The sequence below is a fragment of the Oryzias latipes genome, chromosome 24 (assembly GCF_053564925.1).
Source record: "Oryzias latipes strain Hd-rR chromosome 24, Olatipes_Hd-rR_3.1".
NCBI classification, from domain to species: Eukaryota; Metazoa; Chordata; class Actinopteri; order Beloniformes; family Adrianichthyidae; genus Oryzias; species Oryzias latipes.
Window position 1 is genome coordinate 7,696,244 of NC_136260.1, and position 21,313 is coordinate 7,717,556.

At 40.2% G+C, this 21,313-nt stretch overlaps 1 protein-coding gene across 4 annotated transcripts in view; it reads right to left on the minus strand.

Annotated features, from left to right (window-relative positions):
* The window catches only part of LOC101169753 (serine/threonine-protein phosphatase 2A 56 kDa regulatory subunit gamma isoform), a 30,939-nt gene that overhangs the window by 7,980 nt on the left and 1,646 nt on the right, over positions 1–21,313 (minus strand). For 2 of the 4 annotated variants that reach the window (XM_011491962.4, XM_020714456.3), the window contains exons 2-4: positions 18,740–18,799; positions 17,510–17,672; positions 561–760 (exon numbers count right to left, since the gene is read on the minus strand). In XM_011491962.4, the coding sequence (XP_011490264.1) occupies positions 561–760; positions 17,510–17,672; positions 18,740–18,799 (423 nt within the window). Of the gene's footprint in view, positions 1–560; positions 761–5,489; positions 5,728–17,509; positions 17,673–18,739; positions 18,800–21,313 lie in introns of those variants that run through there. The other 2 variants (XM_020714457.3, XM_011491963.4) reach the window with 2 other exon arrangements.

Consider the following 21,313-nt stretch of genomic DNA (forward strand, 5'->3'; position numbering starts at 1 on the left):
AGCTCCTCTTTGCTAGCTGGGATTTGAACGTCTGCGCATAGCGAGAAACGGAACAATGGAAGCCCAAGAAAACAGAGTGTTAAGAAAATAAAATCCGGATTTTCCCAAAAATAACAATTTCTGTAACAACAAATTTCAAATTGGTTTATTACCTAGCCTTAGTAGCCAATCAAAATAGACTTGGCCCCAAAGTGGGTGGGACTTGAATGAAAACAGGTAAGGGGCACAAAAGGAGCAAAACAAATTAATTTATGACGTAAGCTTTTTTCATAAACACCAAATCATTATGTTAGATTCAAAGTCTGATTTAGATTTGAAAAACTTTAACAGCTGATATGATTTAGCCCGTTTTTATGTAACTTATATGATAACTAATGATGATTAATAAATAAACAAATAAACTTCAACAGCTAAGTAGAAACAAGCCTAGCAGCTGTCATCTATTTTCCATTTTATTTTTCTGTAGAGTTGCTCTATTTAGATCACAACCCGTCAGGTTGGACACAAAAGGGCACCGTCTGTAGACGTCGGTGTGCGACAGCCTGCGTTTTCGCACTGACCATATGAACCACCTCCGGGTAGATGGGCTCGGTGATGACGTTCCTGTTGTGGGTGATGTACTCCACCATCTCGCTCAGCGCCGCCCGCTTCACCTCCTTCCATTTCAGGTCGCTCAGAGGGTCTGAGATGAAGTCGAAGAGGACGCAGCACTGACGCAGCTTCTGGATGAAGAGCTTCTCCTCTTCCTCGGGGGGGACATCTAGGAAACACCAAAAGGAATGTCAGTGTTGAGAAATACACAAAGAAACCACAAACTAATGCTTTATAAGAAAAACAAAAACAAAGTGATTTTCCTCACTTTGCCATAACACAATCAGCTTTCTGCCAAACTAACAAATTCAAACTTTCCATTCAGCATCACTACAAAAAAACCTTCCTCCACTGAGGGAAAAGGGAAAGTCACATAGGGGTAGATAGATGGGGGGAGGGCTTTCATGTTGCCTTGATCCTCCCGAACCACAAAAAGCATGCAAATGCTAAATCAATCATTTAGAACGTCAAAGAGTGAATCAGGTGAACATTAATAATGCAAAGGCTTTAAATCAGCCCCACCTGTGTGCATGCATCCTCATCATCTTCCATTACTATTCATAAATATTAAATGATTGTTTTTGCAGCCTGGATGCTCCGTCTGGCTTATTAATTTGCTTCACTGCAACAATAAATGACAAATTGCTGCTCAGTACAACACAGTGTAGGGGACACTGTGTGTTTCTAAACACACTTTGTGGTAAATATTCATGAGTTCTTTTTAGGGATGCACATTATGTGCAGAGAAAAAGTAAAATAAAAAATAAAACAAGTTTGGAACTCAAGGTGAAAGTTTTACATATTTGATTTTAATACCAGTTTATACCCAACAAATATTTGAAATGACTGATGCACAAGACCAACAAATATCCCAAAATGATTTGAAGCAAAGTCATGAAAATGTCATGCAGTAGTATTTTATAAAATTATTAAAAAGAGCAATCTGTAATGTACAGAGCACTTTTGACATGGGACAAAAAATAAACAAATTGTAGCCTTAATTACACCATGCCTATGCAATAGGCTATTAACTAACCCTTTAACAACGGATATGTTGCCAGCCATAACTAAATGAGACACGCTCTATCACCAACAATGACCGTTCACATGTTCTCATATTGCTCATCGGCTTTGTATTGCCGTCCGACACATTACCAACATAAAACGTTGCAGGACGGCGCAAAGCCGCTTTTCTCTGCGACAAAATCAGCTGATTGACATTTATTGTGTAAACATTTCACGACAGGAAAGTGTTGCTTTTCTCTGCTTCAGAATCCACTAGAATTACGATGGTTGTGTAAACGGTTGGAGAGCTATGGTAGTTGAAAACACTGAAGCTAAAGCTCCAATGCTAAAGGGTTAATCCTGTTGACATAATATGTGGTCTGTTGGGTGAAAAAATTGATAAAAGAGCAAAGCTACACGAAGGACAGAAGACCGAGTTCATTTTAGGCTGGGAAGGAGCTACAATGCATTCTGAACAGGAATCATCATTTCCGTGAGTTATTTACACAGAATAGTGTTTACCAGGTTGCTTTCCTGGCAAAAGTCTGCTCGATTTATTTACCCAGATGTCTACTGACGGGGTCGATATCTGTATTTTGTGGCCACAAATTAGCATTTTCTTTGAAGTACTTCTCTTGAGTATTTTATGTCCCATTTATCTTAGAGAATTTACAAAGTTGAGGCGACTAACTAGTATTTTGCATGATAAGCTATTTTGTTTGTACAATGTAACTCTTGTGGCCACAAATGAACATTTTACTTGTACAGTTCAATCATTTTGTGACCACAAATTGGTATTTTCTGTCTGTAATTTATGTATATTTTGTACCATCCCATGGTCTCCAAAGGATGAGAGTTTCCTCAATATATTTACTTTAAAAAGCAAAAATATATCATTTAGTTTTTGAGTCTATGATTATTTGTTTAGTATCAACTGAGGTTTGAAAATGTGAAATACAAGAATTATTATTGAAAAAAACAAGCACATGTTTTCTGAACTAAACCAGAATACCATTAGTATGTTTTACATCTCCCTCCTCTTTCTGATAGTGTGTTGAGTTGTCTTTGAGTGTCAATCTGTTGACACTGAAGTTTTAGGAAACAATACAAAATCAACGGCGATTCTACAATGTTGGGGGACATATTCTGTTCAGTTACTGTTATACAAGTGCTTGGCTTGATTCAGACACTCTAACCTGCTAACCAATTAAAACAGTTGTTTGAAACCAAGATTATGTTGAGCGCTGTCACCTAATCAGAATTCAAGCAGTCACAGAATAATTCAGAGAAATCTCTGTTGTGCAGAGAAAAGATCAGATCACGAGAAGATCAGATCAGATCATCGGGTCCAACTCAAGACAAAAGTGACGGCATTTTCTCTGCCTCTTTTTAGACTTTAGGTTTCCTTAGAGCAGATGTTCAAACCTTTAGGTGCATTCAGACATTACTGCTTGTGTTCAAAGATTCCACAACCAAGCATATATACACACACACAAAATCTATTGATACTCTGAACAAACTCCATTGTCAACACTGCTTTCAAGGTCCATCCAACACTGACAATTACACCTCTTTTCTAATCCAACACCTCTTCCAAACTTTGATGTGTGGTTATCAAAGTCATATGGCTCATCTCTGCTCCTGTACTTGGTTGTGGATCCTGCCTCTGGGTCGTCTCACGCCCCCAGGCGCCCCCCACCCATCTGGATGAAAACTATCTGCTGTACTATTTAAACATGTAGTTGTAGAGTTAGATATGCTAATTCTTCTCTAAGAGTTCTGGAGGTTTCTTCTTTTTTTTTCACAGAATCTGTTTTTTAAGGAGTTTTTCCTGACAGAGAAGAAGGGGCTAAGGGCAGGGATACCCAGTTTAGCTTATTCTGTTTAGTTTAGCAATTACCCATTGAATTCTATGACTTCATTCTCTTTATGATTTAATGTTTATCATACAATTACCGGTATGAAGCCCACTGAGATGATTATTGTTGTAATGCTGGGCTATATAAATAAAATTGTATTGAACATGTGTTCAGATCTTAGAACGTGTTTGGAAATGTAAAGTTTTTGCCAAGTTTACTGAAAAAAACAAAAAAACATCTGCAGTTAAATTAGTCCAAACCGCTCATACAACATGATACTTCAGGCCTGCTCCACCTACGCCTTTCTGCTCGGTACTAAAAGTGAAAGCAAGAGCACCAAACGGTTGTTGAGCTCTTGTTATACAACAGCACTAGAGTTTCTGGGCAGGCCTAAAATATTCAAAGACATGCTGTGTAGCTGCAGGCTTCATACGCAGACGGACCAGAGCGTAACATTTTACCTCGAAAGGCTCCTGTGTACATATAAGCCCTTTAAATGTTTGCTTTTTTGTGACCAAAATATTTTTTATGTAGTAAATATTGAAGATTATATACCAGTAAATCTCCATTTCTCTCATTTCCACTGACTTGACAAAACTGATTTTCTTAATTTTGAAGGAAACTGTTTTTTACTGTAACAAAAAATTCTGTGTTCAGGTAACTAGTTACTTTTAGAAACAAACTTAGTTACTTTTTGTATCAAGTGGTGAGTAACATGAATTATTACTTTTTTATAGACCCTTTGCAATGAAAATTGAGGTTTTTGTGTTTTTTAAATGTTCTTGTGTCATTTTTCTGATGATAAAGGACTTATAAAGTAAACAATTGTGTATCTGAGTATTTAACTAAATAGTTGTGAATCAGAGGCAGACGAACGAAAAATAGCTAATTTTTTAACGCAGAAAATACACTGGCTAAGCAGCGGGCCACAAGCCCCCTCTCGCCTTTATTCTGATGCAGCCACTTGTAGACAAATACATCCATGTACGACTTTGTTTTCCTGGATTAAAGCTGTACAGCTGGGTAGCTCTGATATTGTTTGCAATTGTTGTTGCACCAGTAATGTTTGGTTGTTGGACAGTAGAGCTGTAAGCTAGCAGGAGAGTGTGTAAACACTGCTCAGTCGTGGGTGATGGGAAGGGGGGCTGGTCTTGCTTTGGATTAATGGTCTCGCCCACAACTCAGAGGCAAATTTTAGAAACTATGTCCTAGAAAACGACACAGGTTTTATGATTTTGGCTAAACTTGACAAAACCACAATTCAAAGACAACTAGGAACACTTTGACAATAGATCAAAAGATGATTGGCCACAACCCACAGTTATAAGGAGCTTGCTTACTAGAACAGCGCTCCTTTAAAACACGAGTGGGAACAACGAGATTAAGTCTCAAACTTTCCATTCCAACTGCTATGAAAAACAGTCTCTACATGACTGTTGAACAAATGGGAAACTTGCATTAAAATAAGGAGGAAGTCTAATGTTAAAAACCAGCAAAAAAAAGCTGCCACTGGACTTTATTTTGAACCCAGCCCTTCACATTACCAAACGCTATTTACTATGTCTGTGGACCGCAAATGTAACCACAAGGAGACAGGGAAAGCCCTCGATTATGAACAGAATGAAAAAGTTGTTTCAATCAGTGCTAATCAAAAATAGCTGGTTGATGGTAAAAAAGTGTCATCAGGTTTATTTTCATCTGGCAAATAGCACGTAGTGCAAAAACACATGCGCGTGTCAAATCACATCACACACAAACAGCCTGAAACACACTGACCGACAACAATGAGACATCACTTGTCTCGTAGCAGATGGGGGAGGGGGGGCAGTAATCCGTTTCACTCTCTCACTCTGCCTCTGACAAGGCAGCGTCTCAGCAAACAAACACACACTTCCTGTTCAGACCGTGACGGATATCTTCAGGTGCTAAACGCCCTCCGTCTTCTCAACAAAAGAATTTCGCTGCACGAAAGTAAAGTTAGCAGCTCCAGAAAAACAAGCAGCACTGCCCCAGCAGAGGACCTCCTCTTCTCACCTCTAAAATGCATGAGGGCCACAGGTTGGAAAGGCCCGTTGGAGCTGGGCATGTCCGGCGCCGTGCCCCCAGCAGGACTAGCGCATGCCAACATCAAGGAGCTGAGCCGGGAGATGGGTGAGAGCAGGGCAGCCCGGGCTACGGCGAGAAAGCAGCCTCCATTTTAGCACAGGGCAGAAAATGAAGCTCCACTGCTGCTGGAGGGAAGCAGCTAGTTGGAGACGTCATCCCCCACAGCAGCCACCCCATTGGCTGGATGAGGTCACGAGGGCAGGCATCAACTAACATGAGGGAAAGGATTGGCTGGTGGATTGGGGAAGAGGTGGAACAATCCCTGACTGGGACTAAACTAGATGCATGTGTGGAGACTTGTAAAGCCTAAACACAGACACACATTGGGTTATTGGAGACGCACACAAGAGTCATACCAGGAAACACACAGCCCTCAATGCTTGCAACCCCACAAAAAAGGGCAAGAAAAATCCCTAAAATAGTCTATTCAAAGTCGTTCAGCACATAAGAAAGCTGCTATTTGAGGAACATGCTTGGATAAATTTTCTGAACATTTTCTGTGAGATACATGGCCTCCACCCAAGCCCAGGTGTACAGCAACACAGGAAGCAGGAAGTCAGCACAGGATGTGCAGCTCGCTGCAAAGTTTCTAACAGAAGCACGTCTGCAGTGATGCCCACAGAAAACGCTGCAAAAGCAGCAATCGTGGCTAGAAGAATGACACGAGAGGAGGACAGATGGAGACCGAGAAGCAGCTCCATTCATGTCCATTAGCGAAGCACGACCATGAGGCTGCAACACAACAATTCACAGGAAAGAAACATGAAGCATTAAGTCTAGAAACCAAAATCAGAAAGTGTTTTGTCTTTGTTTCCTCAATTTTTTTGTCTTAAAAGACCCATTCTGATAATCTGTTGCTCTATTATAAAATGGTAAAGCGGTTTTCTAGGACCTAGATACAGAAATGCAGTATTTCATCAGAAAGTTGCCTCTGAGTTGTGGGTTGGACTATAGCTGTGGAGCTTATTTTACGATAAGGTAAATACAAGCAAGTGCATCACAGCGGACAACAAACATACATGTGATGTCAGCAAAAGTGATCAGTCCATCATTCCAGTCTAATGTGTGGAAACACTTTGAATGTAGCAAAGACATGTGACCATAGTGCACTAGAATGTTCTAAGAATGTTCCGTTTGGATTCTTTGATGTTTATTTTGACATTCATTCTTGTTTACTTGTTTGTTTGTACACATAACTAATCAAAACTTGAGTATAGGCTTTTTTATTGTTTATTTTACCTTCTTTTAACCAGGTAAAAAACATCGAGAACAAGATCTCTTTTGCGAGGGTGACCTGGCCAAGATGTCAGCAGCACACATCACATAACTACAGCTACAATATAGAACAAAACAGCTTTGTGGTGTTGCTTCTTCAAGGCCTTGAAGACGAAGTGATGAAATGGATGAAACCAAGAAGGGGATGAAGAACAAGTTGAGACATTATTTCAATCCTCTTAAACCTGGTTTTCCCAAAAAAGACCAAAAACAAAAACAGGGAAGTCTTTAACTCTGGGAATTTTTGGATTACTTTACTCTGAGGCTAAGAACCCTTTCACACTGAGCTCCTTGGCCCAAAACAAAGTACCGTACTTCTCCTGAGACAGTTTGATCAGTCTGAAACCTTATCTGAACTCAGGTTTCAGATCACACACATGAAGGACAGACCCAGCTGAGGACCTCCTCTTTTAACCACTAAAATCCTGTATATGACTGTATATGAGATATTGACTGTATGTACTACCGTATACTGACTGTAATGAGAACTGAATTGAGTGTCACGTGACCCACAAAAAATGGCTTACTTCCGGATCCAACAAAATGAAGTCAAATCAGTCGCCATTTTTTCGGACACCACAATGTTGGAGCCAGAAATCATCAGTGGGTAGTGATTTCTCCGAGTGGGTCAGAGTCAACGTATCTATGGCAACCACTCTCACCAATGCGGAGTGAGCTTGTTGGTTCACACCCCCTACCACGTGGAAGTGGGTTACACGAGATCTGTCAATCAATTGCTTCTAAGATTTTCCACTTAATAGCTTGAAAAAACTTGTACTACAGAAAAAAATACCAGGAAAAATATGAACATATTGAAAATAAAAAGAAAGGGTATTCTGACTATTATTTTCAGCAATAAAAGTGTAACAGAAGTTCAACCAGCGTGTCCTTCCTGTTTGGAAGGCGAGGGGGAGGGATCACTCGGTCCAGTTTTCATATACAGTCAATGAAAATAACCCCTAATGGAGAATGCAACTAAACTTTTCAATGTGTTGAAAAATATAACCTTGTTTTAATTCTGAAAAAAATCCTAAGCACAAAATGACTTGTAAACATAGAAACACCAAGTATTGAAGAGGTGAAGGATTTATCATTCAATGATTTTTAAACTAGTGGAACTAACCCATGTTGTGCTTTTACCGTTTCTTCCTGGTCAATTCAGGCAATATCATCCTCAACCAAGCAGTTGATTAAACCAAGTCCACTAAACTTCTTTGTTCACGAGCACTCAAACATGAAATCACAAAAGCGCCTTACCAATTTAAGAACACTTCCAAAGGGGTTAAATGTCTGTCCTGATAATACGATTCCTGCATTTTTCCATTGACTAGTCAATGGATCCAAGCTTTGTAAGAAGAAACCGAGGGCAAATTAAAAATTTTCAATATTTTCAATTCAAATGTTCCCTCGGAGAATTGCTTTTACAGATCCTCAATGGTCTTCATAAAAGCCATAGCTCCTCCCTGTGGGTTAATATGTTGGCTTTGGGGTGCAGGATCAACTGGGTCGGTTCACATTGAGGCATGTCGCCTGGTTTCAAATGCTGACAGGTTGTGAGTGAAGTCAAGTTTGACTTTGTGCCAGTGAACTCTGCATGTGTCAGGAAGTGTACGGGCATTAACCCTTCAGCATCACAGATGTCACCAGCAACACCTAAGTAACATTAGCTCTTTGACGTACCGCAACTTTTTGACGGTTTACGAGATCAACGAGAACCAGCTGCTTTGACGTGGAGAAAAGCGGCTTTTTGCATGTCAGTGCAAAGCTACAGAATATGATGGAATTACATTAATTGCGTAAACAACGGTTAAAGAGCTATGGTGTTAAAAGGTTAAATTTGTGTGCAAATTTGTGTCATTAACTGTGTAACAAGAAAATAAAGTCTCCTCTGACATAGACTCCATCACTTCAAGATTCTGCATTAGGGAGTTTTGTCTCTTGTTAGCTTTCCACAACAACAACAACTCACACTGGTGCTTTTCTTGTTCACACACTCCTGTTCGTTTTGCTGTTTCAGTTTTATTTTTGGCAGGGGAGCGAGAGTGAACTTGTGAGGTGTCACGAGTCCAAATGGGATGGAGGGAGTGCTGCTTGTTCCAGCAGAGCGGTCAGACATGCTCAGATAGGCTGATCATCAGTGCTGTACTGGAGGGCTCACTTTTTATTTGCAGACATGGACCAAACAGAACAGCTGAGAACAAAAGGCCAGTTAGACCTGCTTTTCCTGCTGTGACCACTGGAAGAAACATGGCTGCTCACTCAAACCTGACCAGTGGATCCACAGAACTGCACGGGTGTCTCGGAAGCCTTAAAACTTAAGGCCGCTGTTGGTTAAAGTGAAGAGAAGATGGCATCGGGACCCCGGATCGCATCTGTTCCAATTGTGGAAAATGTGCATTACTATAATTTAAAAAATAAGAAAAATGTAAAAACCTGGAATTTTACATGCAATGAAAGCACCATAAGAGAATGAACTTACATGAAGTTACACAGGTCCCGTCTTATAATGTCATAAAAGATTAATAAGCCAAAATAACTTTTTTTTCATGTTAATAGTTGTGAAGTGGGTTGTGAAGAAAATAGTGATGGTATTTTGTTCTGAAATATTCAATCCTATTGCTGCAGGTATGACATAATCCAAATACAGTACTTTTGGCCTCAAACAAACATAGTTGCAATACTATTTCAACTCTGTTCTATTTTCCTTCTGCAATATTGTTATCAAAACAATGTTTTGAGTTAATGCAAACATATGTCTCAATAATCTATTTGACCTGCCGTTTCTGGATTTAATAAAATTTCAGATATATTAGAATTTTTTTTTGTATTTCCTTATATTAGAGTTTGCATTATAGTTTGTGATGCCACGGTTACTACGGTGAGCACTTTCAATGGGCACCTCATGCCATAAATGTTGCTGACCCCTGATTTAAGTAAACAAAATAAAGTATTTCTGGTATATGTCGATTACATTCCTGCGTGAATTTCAACAGCTGAGCAGAGCCGGTTCCATCCCCAGTCAACTGTCGTTGTGTCCTTGGGCAAGGCACTTCACCCTCCCTGCCTCCACTGGTGTGTGAATGTGTATGAATGACCTGGTGATGGTCAGAGGGCCGTGGGCGTGAACTGGCAGCCACGCCCCTGTCAGTCTGCCCCAGGGCAGCTGTGGCTACATCAGTAGTTACCATCACCAAGTATGAATGAGGAGTGAATGAATAATAGACACACTGTAAGTGCTTTGAGCATTTTTTACTAGAGCTGGGTATCACCATTATTGTACAGAATCATTTAATAAACATTCGCCCTTTGTTCAGTTAAGAAAAACATCTATTTGGAATCCGTTTTTTCAATCCAAACAAATGTTATTTTTGATGAAAATGTGATTTTTGTTCCTCATAATAAGTAACTAGAACCATAAAACAGATTGATTTAGTATTTTCTGCTTTGATACACGTCCCTAGTGAAAAAAACTAAAAGAGTCAACATAACAGTTGCTTAAAAGCACCTGAGGCATTTAAGTTCAGAAGCAAGACATGAAAAAACAACTTCCATCAATGGTTTGACTGTTTTTGAAATTTTTGCAGAAACTCTGTTAACCTGGCATTTAGAGAGGTCACACTGACATGAAGCAAAAGCTGAAGCATTACACAACACAACGTTAAGCAAATGCGTTTCACATGAAGCATTCTTGTCCAACAGGATTGTCTCTATTAGCGCATGTTGAGCATCCAATCAAGCAGACTTCCCAAAGACGCACGTTGGAAACATTCCAGACCACTGTTCCAAAACAGTCTGCATTCATCCAGGAGAGCCTGCAACACTCTGGCAAATCCTGTCCTATCAGCCTTCAAACTTAAGAAATCCATCAAAGCATAATATGTATTCCCTAATTCACACTTTTCAAAGGGCAAAAACAATTTTCTTGTTGCCCTAACACGTTTTTGACCAATAATCTTGAAATTAATATAATTTTAGGTTTAAGAAACTATTTTTTATTTAGCAAAAGGAAAATTAATTTTAATTATTAACAGACAACAGATAATTAAAAAAAAGAATCCTGTCAGCTTTAGTTCAACTAAAATAGTGAATAAATATTTTTTGTGCCTAAATTTACTAGAACCATATTAAAATACACATTTATATCTTGAATAAATGTGTATTTTGAGCTCATATTTTAAGATAAAGCAAGTAAAAAAGTATCAGGCATCAAAATGTTTACTACTTATTACCAGCAGATGGCGGCAAACGTCATGAAAGTCTTACTGCCAGCAGACCAAATAACTCAGATGCTGACACTGCCATGAAGAAATGAGAATGAAGATCACCTGGGATAAACTGCATCATTTTTGTACATCAAAAATAGTATTTATTTAACTAACAGGGTGGAATTGGCTCAGACTGAAGGGAAATTGTGTTTCTTGGTCTCTGCAGTTTGTGTTTTTAAAATCAAGAGGAGGTAAAGAAGCCTCAAAAGAGAGCCAGACCAGCACAAGCTTGTTGGACAAGCGTGAGAACATCTACATGGTCTCTGTGGCACCGGCCTTTGCAGATCTACATCAGGCCAAAGGGACGGGAGAGCACAAGACAAGGTCTGGTTCCATGTTCTGAGAGTCAACACCTTTGTGGACAAGATGGCCATTATGGAAAATCCATCATAAAAAGATGACAAAACAAATTTGAAGTGTCTTTGAGCAAGACACTGAACCCCCACGTTGCTCCTGGTGGTTATAGGTTGGCGCCAGTGTTCAGGAGCAAAGCCACCATCAGTGAGTGAATGGGACAGTACCTAAAGCATTTTGGGCCTTTTAAAACGGTAGTAAAGCGTTATACAAGTACGTCATTTACCATTTACGTCATTTACATCATGGGGGGAAAACAGGAAAAAAAACAAAAAACAAAAAAGTGCTTAAAGACTGTATCGTACTATTCTACGTTCAAGCCAAACGTGATTCTTGGGCCAAATTTACAACTAATACCTCTTTTGACACGCATCACACAACTCTGAGGTGAAATTTCAGCTAAAAACAGCAACAGCTCTGCAATCTAAGGCTCCTTTATCGCTCTATTGCGGCTCTTGAGCTTTGAAGTAAAATGCAAATGATTTTAATCAATTAAATTTGCGTCCACCGCCTTTGTTACGACATGCATCTAAGTCGCTGCTCGACGCTTGTCCAAAGTTGTGTTCAACCTGATGCTCCTGCTGCGTGTGGGAGGAGCTACCAACAAAAGTTTTTCTCGCCTTTATTATGAGAGACACGGAAGATGTTGAGAGATCCGATTTATTTAATTTGAAGAGCTCCTCAAAGGCGTTAGAAATCATGACTCCATGTGTGGGTTCATGACATCATTCAGAGACTCTCCCGGTGCATGAAATCTTAAGTTCAACGATGTCACTTGTGCTTTGTTTATATAAATAGGCATCAATGAGCAAAAATTTGGTGTGATACATATAAGTATACTTTGAAGTACATTATATGTTTTATTAAATATGTATCTTTTGAAGCTTTTCACAAAAAAAAAAAATCATCTTGTTATTTTGTCCTTGTTTTCTCTTTTTACTGATCCAAAAAATGACCCGAACCACGACTCCAAAACCATGACACAATCCGTCAGTTTTGTGATCCGTTGCACCCCTAGTTTTGCTATATGGTCCTTTGCTATATGGTCCGGCTCCATCAAAGACCGCATAGTGCCTTACCATCCAAATAGAAGACTTCGCTCCCAAAATGCAGGACTGCTTGAGGTTCCTAGAATTCTAGAATTAGTAAAAGTACAGTTGGAGGTAGAGCATTTAACCACCAAGCCCCTGTTTTATGGAATAAGCTCCCAGCTCATGTAAGAGAGGCCGGCACAGTTTCTACATTCAAAGTTAGACTGAAAACATTCCTCTTTGGACAGGCTTATTATCAGACTAGTTAGTATTCAGAGATTATTTAACTTAATGTTAATGTGTTTAAATTAAATTTAATAACAATAACGATTAGTTGTAAGTAGGCTGCTAGAAGTTGAAGCTGGGGTAACTATGGTGCACTGGGGTTCTGTCTTCTTTTCTCATCTACTTCTACCCTCCTTCTCTTCTCTATTCTTGATCATTATTCATCATTTTGCTCCCTCTGTTTGGTGCAGTGCGATTCATGTACTGTTCCTCTTTCCCTCTCCCCTCCTTGTCAATGAGCTCTGGTAAATCGCCTGTCTGTCCTGGGGGAGGATCCCTCCTTCATGTGGGCACCCCTGAGGTTTCTTCATTTTTTTCGGAATCCGTTTTTATTTAAGGAGTTTTTCCTTACTGCAAAGGAGGGTCTAAAGGCAGGAATGTCCAGTTTAGTTTAGTCTGTTTAGTTAGTTCAATTTAGTATTTTCCTATTGAATTCATGAACCTTTTGATTTTAAGTTTTACTTTTTCAATTACCTATACGAAGCCCATCCAGACGACTGTTGTTGTGAATTTGGGCTATGCATTCATTTTCGTAACCGTTTTTCCCTTTCGGGGCTATACAAATAAAATTGAATTGAATATCACAAGATATACTGTCATCTCAATACTGATCACTAATATCTCACAAGGCGAGATTTCCTCATACTGTGCAGCTCTAACACCTTAGTGTGCACTCTCCCTTTTCTGCTGGAAACAGATGCAGGTGAAAAACCCAGAGGTCCAACACCCGAGACGAGCAATATTAGCAGGCTACACATCCAATAACATATGCACTAGAAGAAAGAAGCAGCCGTCTGTCTTCCTTCCATGCCGTTGCAGCCTTCAATGAGACATGGCAACTTTAGATTTAAAGATTTATCCGTGGATTACCACTAAATATAGACGTTGGGTTAAATCCAGCACAAAATCCATGACATGCATGTCCTTTGTTTCCGTGTGTTGTGTTATGTCATGCTCGACTTAGTGTGAAAATGACAGTGACGCAGCCCGGGATAATCAGGAACATGTGGCAGACGAAACGGTGAGTACACTGTTCGTGCGTTTGACAGCACTGCGATCCTGTGTGGGGACGAATACAGTCGATATACAGCAAGCTCCCCTTTCTCTGGTTATTTCTTTTAAACCTTTAATGCACAGACAAACATCTGAACCAGTTCTTATCTGGGTATATTTTCTATAAACTCATCTACAAACTGTATCTCTTGCCCTCAGGAGAATCTATTAAACTTAAGTTGACCACCTTTATCAGTTGTAGAATGCAACCCCTGTGTATTGTTGGCAAGTTTGTTGATGTTTCCACAGTACCGACACTTGGTCCTTCTACATCTTTTCGGGCTCTTTCTGCCCCGTGCTGATTCTTTCAAGTTTCAACGTCATGTCCAACTGCTGCTTCTGTGCATTCCTACTTTTATATCAACCACATGTTGGTTACATCTACATGTATCTACATGTACAGGGCTGGCCAAAAATGATTCATGTCTGGCAAATGTTGCTCATGAGACATTTTATTCAAATGTAAATGAAAAGCCTATTTAGTTTTTACAATGTCTCATGTTTATTGGCTCATTACAGACTCCTGAGACATTTTCAATGAAGAGAAAACTTGTTGGTCGACTAAAATGGACTAAATCAGATTTTGCCCACAGACAGGATCAGTAATTTTAGCAGTACTGTACAATTTTGCTGTAAAGAACATTGACTGTATTAAGAAATGGACTAAGTAAGAGTGACATCCCCCATAGAAAATGGCTTACTTTTGGCTCCAACCAAATAAGGTCAATTCGGTCGACAAAAGGTAAAAGAAGAGCAAGAACTGATTATTCTGGAGTCTTGGGAGCAAGGGGTACTTCATGTTTGAAATGCCGGGGGGGGGGGGGGGGGGGGGGGGGGGGGGGGGGGTCAAAAAGTCCATTTCTCATAGACATTCAATGTTAAAGACCCATGGCCTGAGCTACCTCTGGTCATAACCAGCATCTGGGACAGGCCATACCCATCACTCTAGTTCCTATCCAATGCTTGCAACAGCTGCAGGCCGTACCTAGCACAGGACACAGCTGTAGTCCATACCCAGCACAGGACACAACTCCAGTCCATACCCAGCACCAGACATACCGGTAGCTCTAGTTCATACCCAGCACCTGACACAGCTCCAGTCCATACCCAGCACCTGACACTGTTGCAGTTCATACCCAGCACCTGACACTGTTGCAGTCCATACATAGCACCGGACACAGCTCTAGTCCATACCCAGCACCGGACACAGCTCTAGTCCATACCCAGCACCTGACACTGTTGCAGTCTATACCTAGCACCGGACACAGCTCCAGTCCATACCCAGCACCTGACACAGCTCCAGTCCATACCCAGCACCTGACACAGCTCCAGTCCATACCCAGCACCTGACACAACTCCAGTCCATACCCAGCACCTGACACTGTTGCAGTCTATACCCAGCACCTAACACAGCTCCAGTCCATACTCAGCACCGGACATAGCTCTAGTCCATACCCAGCACCCGTCACTGTTGCAGTCCATACTAAGCACCGGACACAGCTCCAGTCCATACCCAGCACCTGACACAGCTCTAGTCCATACCCAGCACCTGACACTGTTGCAGTCCATACTCAGCATCTGCAGTAGGGTTGGGCGATGTCCCTTAAATTGGCCGTTGACGATGTTTGCTGTCAACCATCGGGATGGACGATGACATCGTCGGGGGGGGGGGGGGGGGGGGGGGGGGGGGGGGGGGGTTATTTTTACATTTTTCGTTCTTATATAACTGCTATTCGTTTTTTTGCTTTTTTCATTTTATTTCCCAACTGATGACTAATCCGCGATGATCCAGTATAAACGGAGGGAAGTGACTTTAACAAAAAAAGTAACAAACAAAATAGAAAAGAAGTAGTCCGCTCCCGCACTTCCGGGGGAGTGCGGACTTACAGCTTTGTGTTTGATGGGAAGGGGGGGGGGGGGGGGGTGTACATGAGCGGTATGTGTGGGAGATTTAAGACTGCGATCCGTCCCGCAGCTCTAGGGGTACAAGCAACCGAACTCAGAACCGGGTCTGAAAGTGTGTGTCTGAGCACAGCTCGGATCGTCAGCACACACACAGCGGTTTGAGCTTCAAGCAGAAATGTCGCTCAGTCCTTAGAAAACATTCAAACAATCACGCGGATTTGTGTTTCCAGTCGTGTCCCGACTAAATAAAGGCTGATGTTATTCTTACATGTTTACGTGCAGCCAGCAAGCAGCGCCACCCAAAGCTAATGTTGTTAGCCTGTCTTAGCATACTGCTAATCCTGGCTTCGTTCAGAAAAAGCACTGACCACACGGATTAAAATTCAAATGATGAGCGAACAGGTGTTTCATAATAACCGTAACATTATTAAAAGCACGTTTAGAAGATCATCTCGTATTTTACCGAGCTGACATGTCAATGTATATAGCCGCTCGGCGCTGTTTAACAATGTTTTGTATTGAATTGTTACATACAATAAAGTTTGGAAAAAAAAAGCCGCTCGGCGGAGTTTATATCCTTCCGTTTTTCAAACCCTACTGCGCATGTGCGAATGATTTATTCCGACGGAAAGTGTGACCTTAGTGAAAGTTTGTTATAATCTGAAAACATTTTTCTGGGCCCATGTACACGGTTGGATTCTAATCTGACCATTGATCCCATCAAGATATTTTGTACATGTAACCGCGGCTTATGGTGTCGACGCGCAACGTGGCGGGGGCGTGGCATCACGATGGTGGTCTCTCCATCGGGATGTCAGTCACCCATCACGATGGACGATGATATCGTCCATCGGCACAACCCTAATCTGCAGCACATCCAGTCTATACTGAGCACCTGTAAAAGTTAATGTCCCAATTCAGTGCCTGTGGAAAAAGCCAATCCATACCCCACACCTGCAACTAATGCAGGCTTTTCCTTGTTCATAAACAACATATACACCACTTTAGATGCCATAACAGGAATAGCTCCTTTGATAGTGGGCAGAGGAATGGTGAATTAAAATGTTGAATTGGTGTTTCATTGGAAAAATGGATGCAGAAGTCAGTAGGTGCATCAGGACAAATCGTAAGACACTGAACTCTGTCACATAAACCATACCATCAAACCCACTGCTGTGATAAGGGAGTTGTGACAGCAATCAAAACCACCTACTCAACAGCATTTTGGGTAAAGCAGAAAGATATTTTCTCCTGCTAGCTCCTGTAAAATGATAACTTCCTAATGTACTTCATAAAATTATTGTTTAAAACAATAGTTGATAAATATCACAGATCTATGTCTGGAAGGAGGAAGTTTTAGGGTTATCTTTGCACAGCCTTTGCCTGATATGGAGAATTCTTTCTGCATGCACCTATGCTCTGACTCCAGAGCTTATAATTCATATTCTAGTCTGTTCTCAAACCTGATTTCAGGCATTTTCATGCAGTATTTCTCCTTTTTTAAACTCTTTAAGAGTTTTTGTATGCAAAATTTCAAACATTACTATATAATTTTTTTTTCAAACGCTGTATATGACTTCTTCATAAATTACCACATGCTTTTTTTTATTACAGTCTTTAATTTGACAAGCTGCAGACTTAGAACAGATTAAAATGTGTTTTGGTCATTATTTCTGCTGAAATATCAAATCAGGACTCAGGCTGAATCTTTTTGTTTCACACTGAAAGTACCGGTTCCTCTTATTCCAAAATGCTAGAGAGGAAGGTTGCAGGTGAGTACCTTCAAATGCAGGCAGCTTCTGCAGCTCCCTGTTGTTGCTCAGGCTGAAACGAGTGGAGTTTGGCCTCTTGTCCTTCTTGGCAGACGTTTGCGATCCTGGCTGCTTTCCTTTTAGCAGCTGAGTGGTTGGAGGAGCACTGTTGCCGCTCTTCCTGTTTGAGCTCTGCCAAAAGGAAAGCCTGATTAATTTTAACAATATAGAATCAATGGGTATTTCAGCACAGCAACAGTGGTTAGCGCTCTTGCTTTACAGGATGACGGCCCCTGGTTCAAGTCCTGGCTGGGGGAACCTGAAACCGAACAGAACTTTCTGTGTGGAGTTAGCATGTTCTCCCCGTGCATGTATGGGTTCTCTCCGGGGACTCTGGCTATTCTACTACAACAAAAAAAATCCAACTTTTCCAGACATCAGATTGAATTTGACACAAATGGGAACAGACCTTCTTTCAAATGCAGGTGTGAAAGTAAAACCACAAACCAGCGGAAGCAGTTTTAAACACTCAAGTGGCTGACAACGATAACCAGCCGGGAATAAAGTCATTAGGATGACAGATTTCCTGAAAACGCCATGTTGAAAAAATATAAATATACCAAATTACAGGACGATTTTGCGATGGGTGGACATGACGTTTGTTGAGTAATGAAAGAAGTTAGTTTGGATTTTGTTGTTTTTCCAGTTAAAAGAAGGGTTTTTGATTTGTGGTTGGTGCTAAACCAGATCCAACTCTATTTTTAAAACTGTGTGAAATGTGGGACAAAGGTGATAACAGCAGATTCAACACAATCCAGAAGTGCCAGAATATTACAATTTGGGTCAGTCTGACTCAGAGATTTGTGGGATTCTCTACACTTTATCTGCAGATCCTTACAAACAGATCTACGATCATTTCAGCCAAAAGAAGATAACTGGATTAACCTTGGTAAAAGTTACATAAAAGGTCAAATGATCCTAATGAAAAAAAATACTTTTCTATTAAAAAAAAGCTTTTATTTAGTTTCAGCTATAAGGATTCATCATTTTATTGATTTTAGATACATTTTTGCTTTAGTTTATATTACTATAAATTTGAGCAGTTTTTAAAACCAGATTATTTTTGTTCCTAGTAGCAATTTTCTAATTGATATTTATTTGGTTTACTGGTTCGCTGATCAGTTAACATGTCTGTTTATATGGAGTCATTTGAGTGTTTAGGCTGTGATGGGTTTTTTTTTGGTTTCTGGTGTACTCACCTCATGATCTGAATTCTCCTGTCCTCCCCCTTTTCCTCCTCTGCCAGACTTAAAAGACTCCTGAAAAAGAAACCCTGTTAATGTCATTAAACTGAAAATCGCATATGGAAGCGATTCTGTAGCATAATTAAAAATAAAAGTCAAAACCAGAAATGCTTTTTCATTTTCAAAATGTAGCTGCATCAAATGACTCAAAATTAAAATGAAAAAGCAATCCACCAAAATGGTTTTTCATTTTATACTTAAAAGCTGCTTATTCTGTATCATAATTAAAATGAAAATGCAAAGAGGGGATTGCATTTTCATTTTAACATCCACCCTCTAAACATTGTCGCAATAATCATTTCAATTTATCATTTCCAGAGGGGAGGCGGGGCGATGACATCACTGCTTTCTCCGTGTGTCCGGCTGCTAAGAGGCACAGACACTTTGTGTTAGCGGCAGAGAAGACGGCTTGGTGATGGTTGTGAACTTCTGATGATTTTACACAGATTCTCAGGACGACGTAGCAGCATGTCCGCCTTCTGCGGTTTCTTCGGACGCACCGCGGTTCGTAGCAGTGACGTCATCGCCCCGCCTCCCCTCTGGAAATGCTAAATTGAATTGAATTATGCAACACTATTCCCAGGGTGGATGTGAAAAAGAAAATTCCATCCTCTCTTTGAATTTTTGTTTTAATTATGACACAGAAAAAGCGTTTTAAGCAGAAATGAAAAAGCATTTTGAAGTATTTATTTTTCATTTTAATTTTGACTCATTTGCATTTCTGTTAATCCATTTGAATTGTCAAATTAGACATTTCTAAATGAATTTTGCTACAAATTTACGAGAGGCCCTCAGTTCTCATCTGCCTGCCCAGCTGTTGGACAGGACAAGTTAAAAAAAAAATCTACCAGAGAACTTTTTGAAAATTAAATGTCAAATACTATTTTCATTATCATTTTAATTAAGTGACAGAATAAGCAGTGCTGAAAAAGAAAATGAAAAAGCATTTTGTCGAATTGCTTTTTCATTTTAATTTTGAGTCATTTCTGGTTTTGACTTTATTTTTAATTATCCTACATAATCGCTTCCATACACGCGGAGTTCCTCAGGGATCAACCCTTAAGGCCTGTCCACACCGGGACGAATTTCGCCGGCGATTTTCGCCGACGTTTAACGCCTCGTGACTAAACAAAGGGCACCAATGAGAGTGTGCACACCGACGCGAAAAAACGCCACGCGTTAAAGCGTCAAAAAAAAAAACGCCTCGGGTTCGCGTCGCGTCGAAATCTACTCGACCAATGAGAATGGCGCTTTTGCTCACGTGTCTGGAGCTTCTGAAGTTACAGTAAAACACAACTTGGGGGCGCTCAAACACAAAACTGCCTTGCTGAGCACACATACCAGCGAAGAAGATAGACGCCAAGTAGGGTCTACACAGCCGCGAAGCAATAATGACGGACATTCTAAAATATCCCCGAACCAAGCACCAGTTGGAGCTACTGGTGCTTGAAATATTCATGTTTTCTTTGTTTGATTCTGACAAGCGTGTAAATACTTGCTCTCTTCTTCTGAGTGAAAAGCGACTTTAAGAAGCGTAAAGTTGCGCAGCGCCACCTTGTGTACAGGAGTATTTCTGTTTTACATTAAGCGCCATCTAATGTCAGGGAATGAAATTGCATGTTCACTCCACTCATCGTCAGCGAAAATCGCCTGGGTGTGAACACAAAAAACGTGGCGAAAAACGCTGGCGAATAACGCCTGGCGAATATTCGTCCCGGTGTGTACGGGCATTCAGACATCTGCCATTTCTCATGTCTTTTGACTTTAGCAACATTTCATAGTTAGGAAGATGACACTCGATTTCTCAATAATACAATTTACTCGGTATTTGCTAAGAACAAGTAAAGACCTGGATGAAATGCACATTTACAAGTAAACTTGACAAAACAGAAGTTATTGTTGAGAACAATGAAAGGGTGAAAGTTATTGAGTCTCATTACATAACAAAAAAAATCCACTAAGTCAAATGTAAAACAGTTGAAATTCTATGGACAGCTTTCTTTAACAATGCAACAGAATTACATTTTCTAAACAGAAAATTTAGTTTTTTTAATAATCTGGGTTCTTTTATAAATGTGTACAACTTTGTTTTATTCTACTTATGCTATAAAAGCTCAAATAAATAAAGTTGGGTTGAAAGTTATATGATTTTTGAAGTTCTCAATTAAAGATAAATGTGTCGGATTTCTGGGTCAGCCCCTTTAAGATTTTGGGATCGCACTAATTCCAAGGAATTTTTCTCGACGCAACAACTTTGTTTAATCACAGCAACAGTAAATCATGTTGAGGCTCAAACATAAACGCCAGTCTAGGTTTGAACTTGGAGAGTTTAAACAAGAGAGAAAAGTCTGAAAGTGTGTAGTGAGGGGGTTTACTGCCTTAAACATCTATAGTTCTACTTTGTGGATTTCACTTAATGATAAACGAAGGAACATGACACAGAGAGGACATATGCTGAAGAACCTTTAGAACCGCTGTGAAAAAATACATATGGATGGATCTGCGCTGTCAGTTTTCCTGAAACTTTTC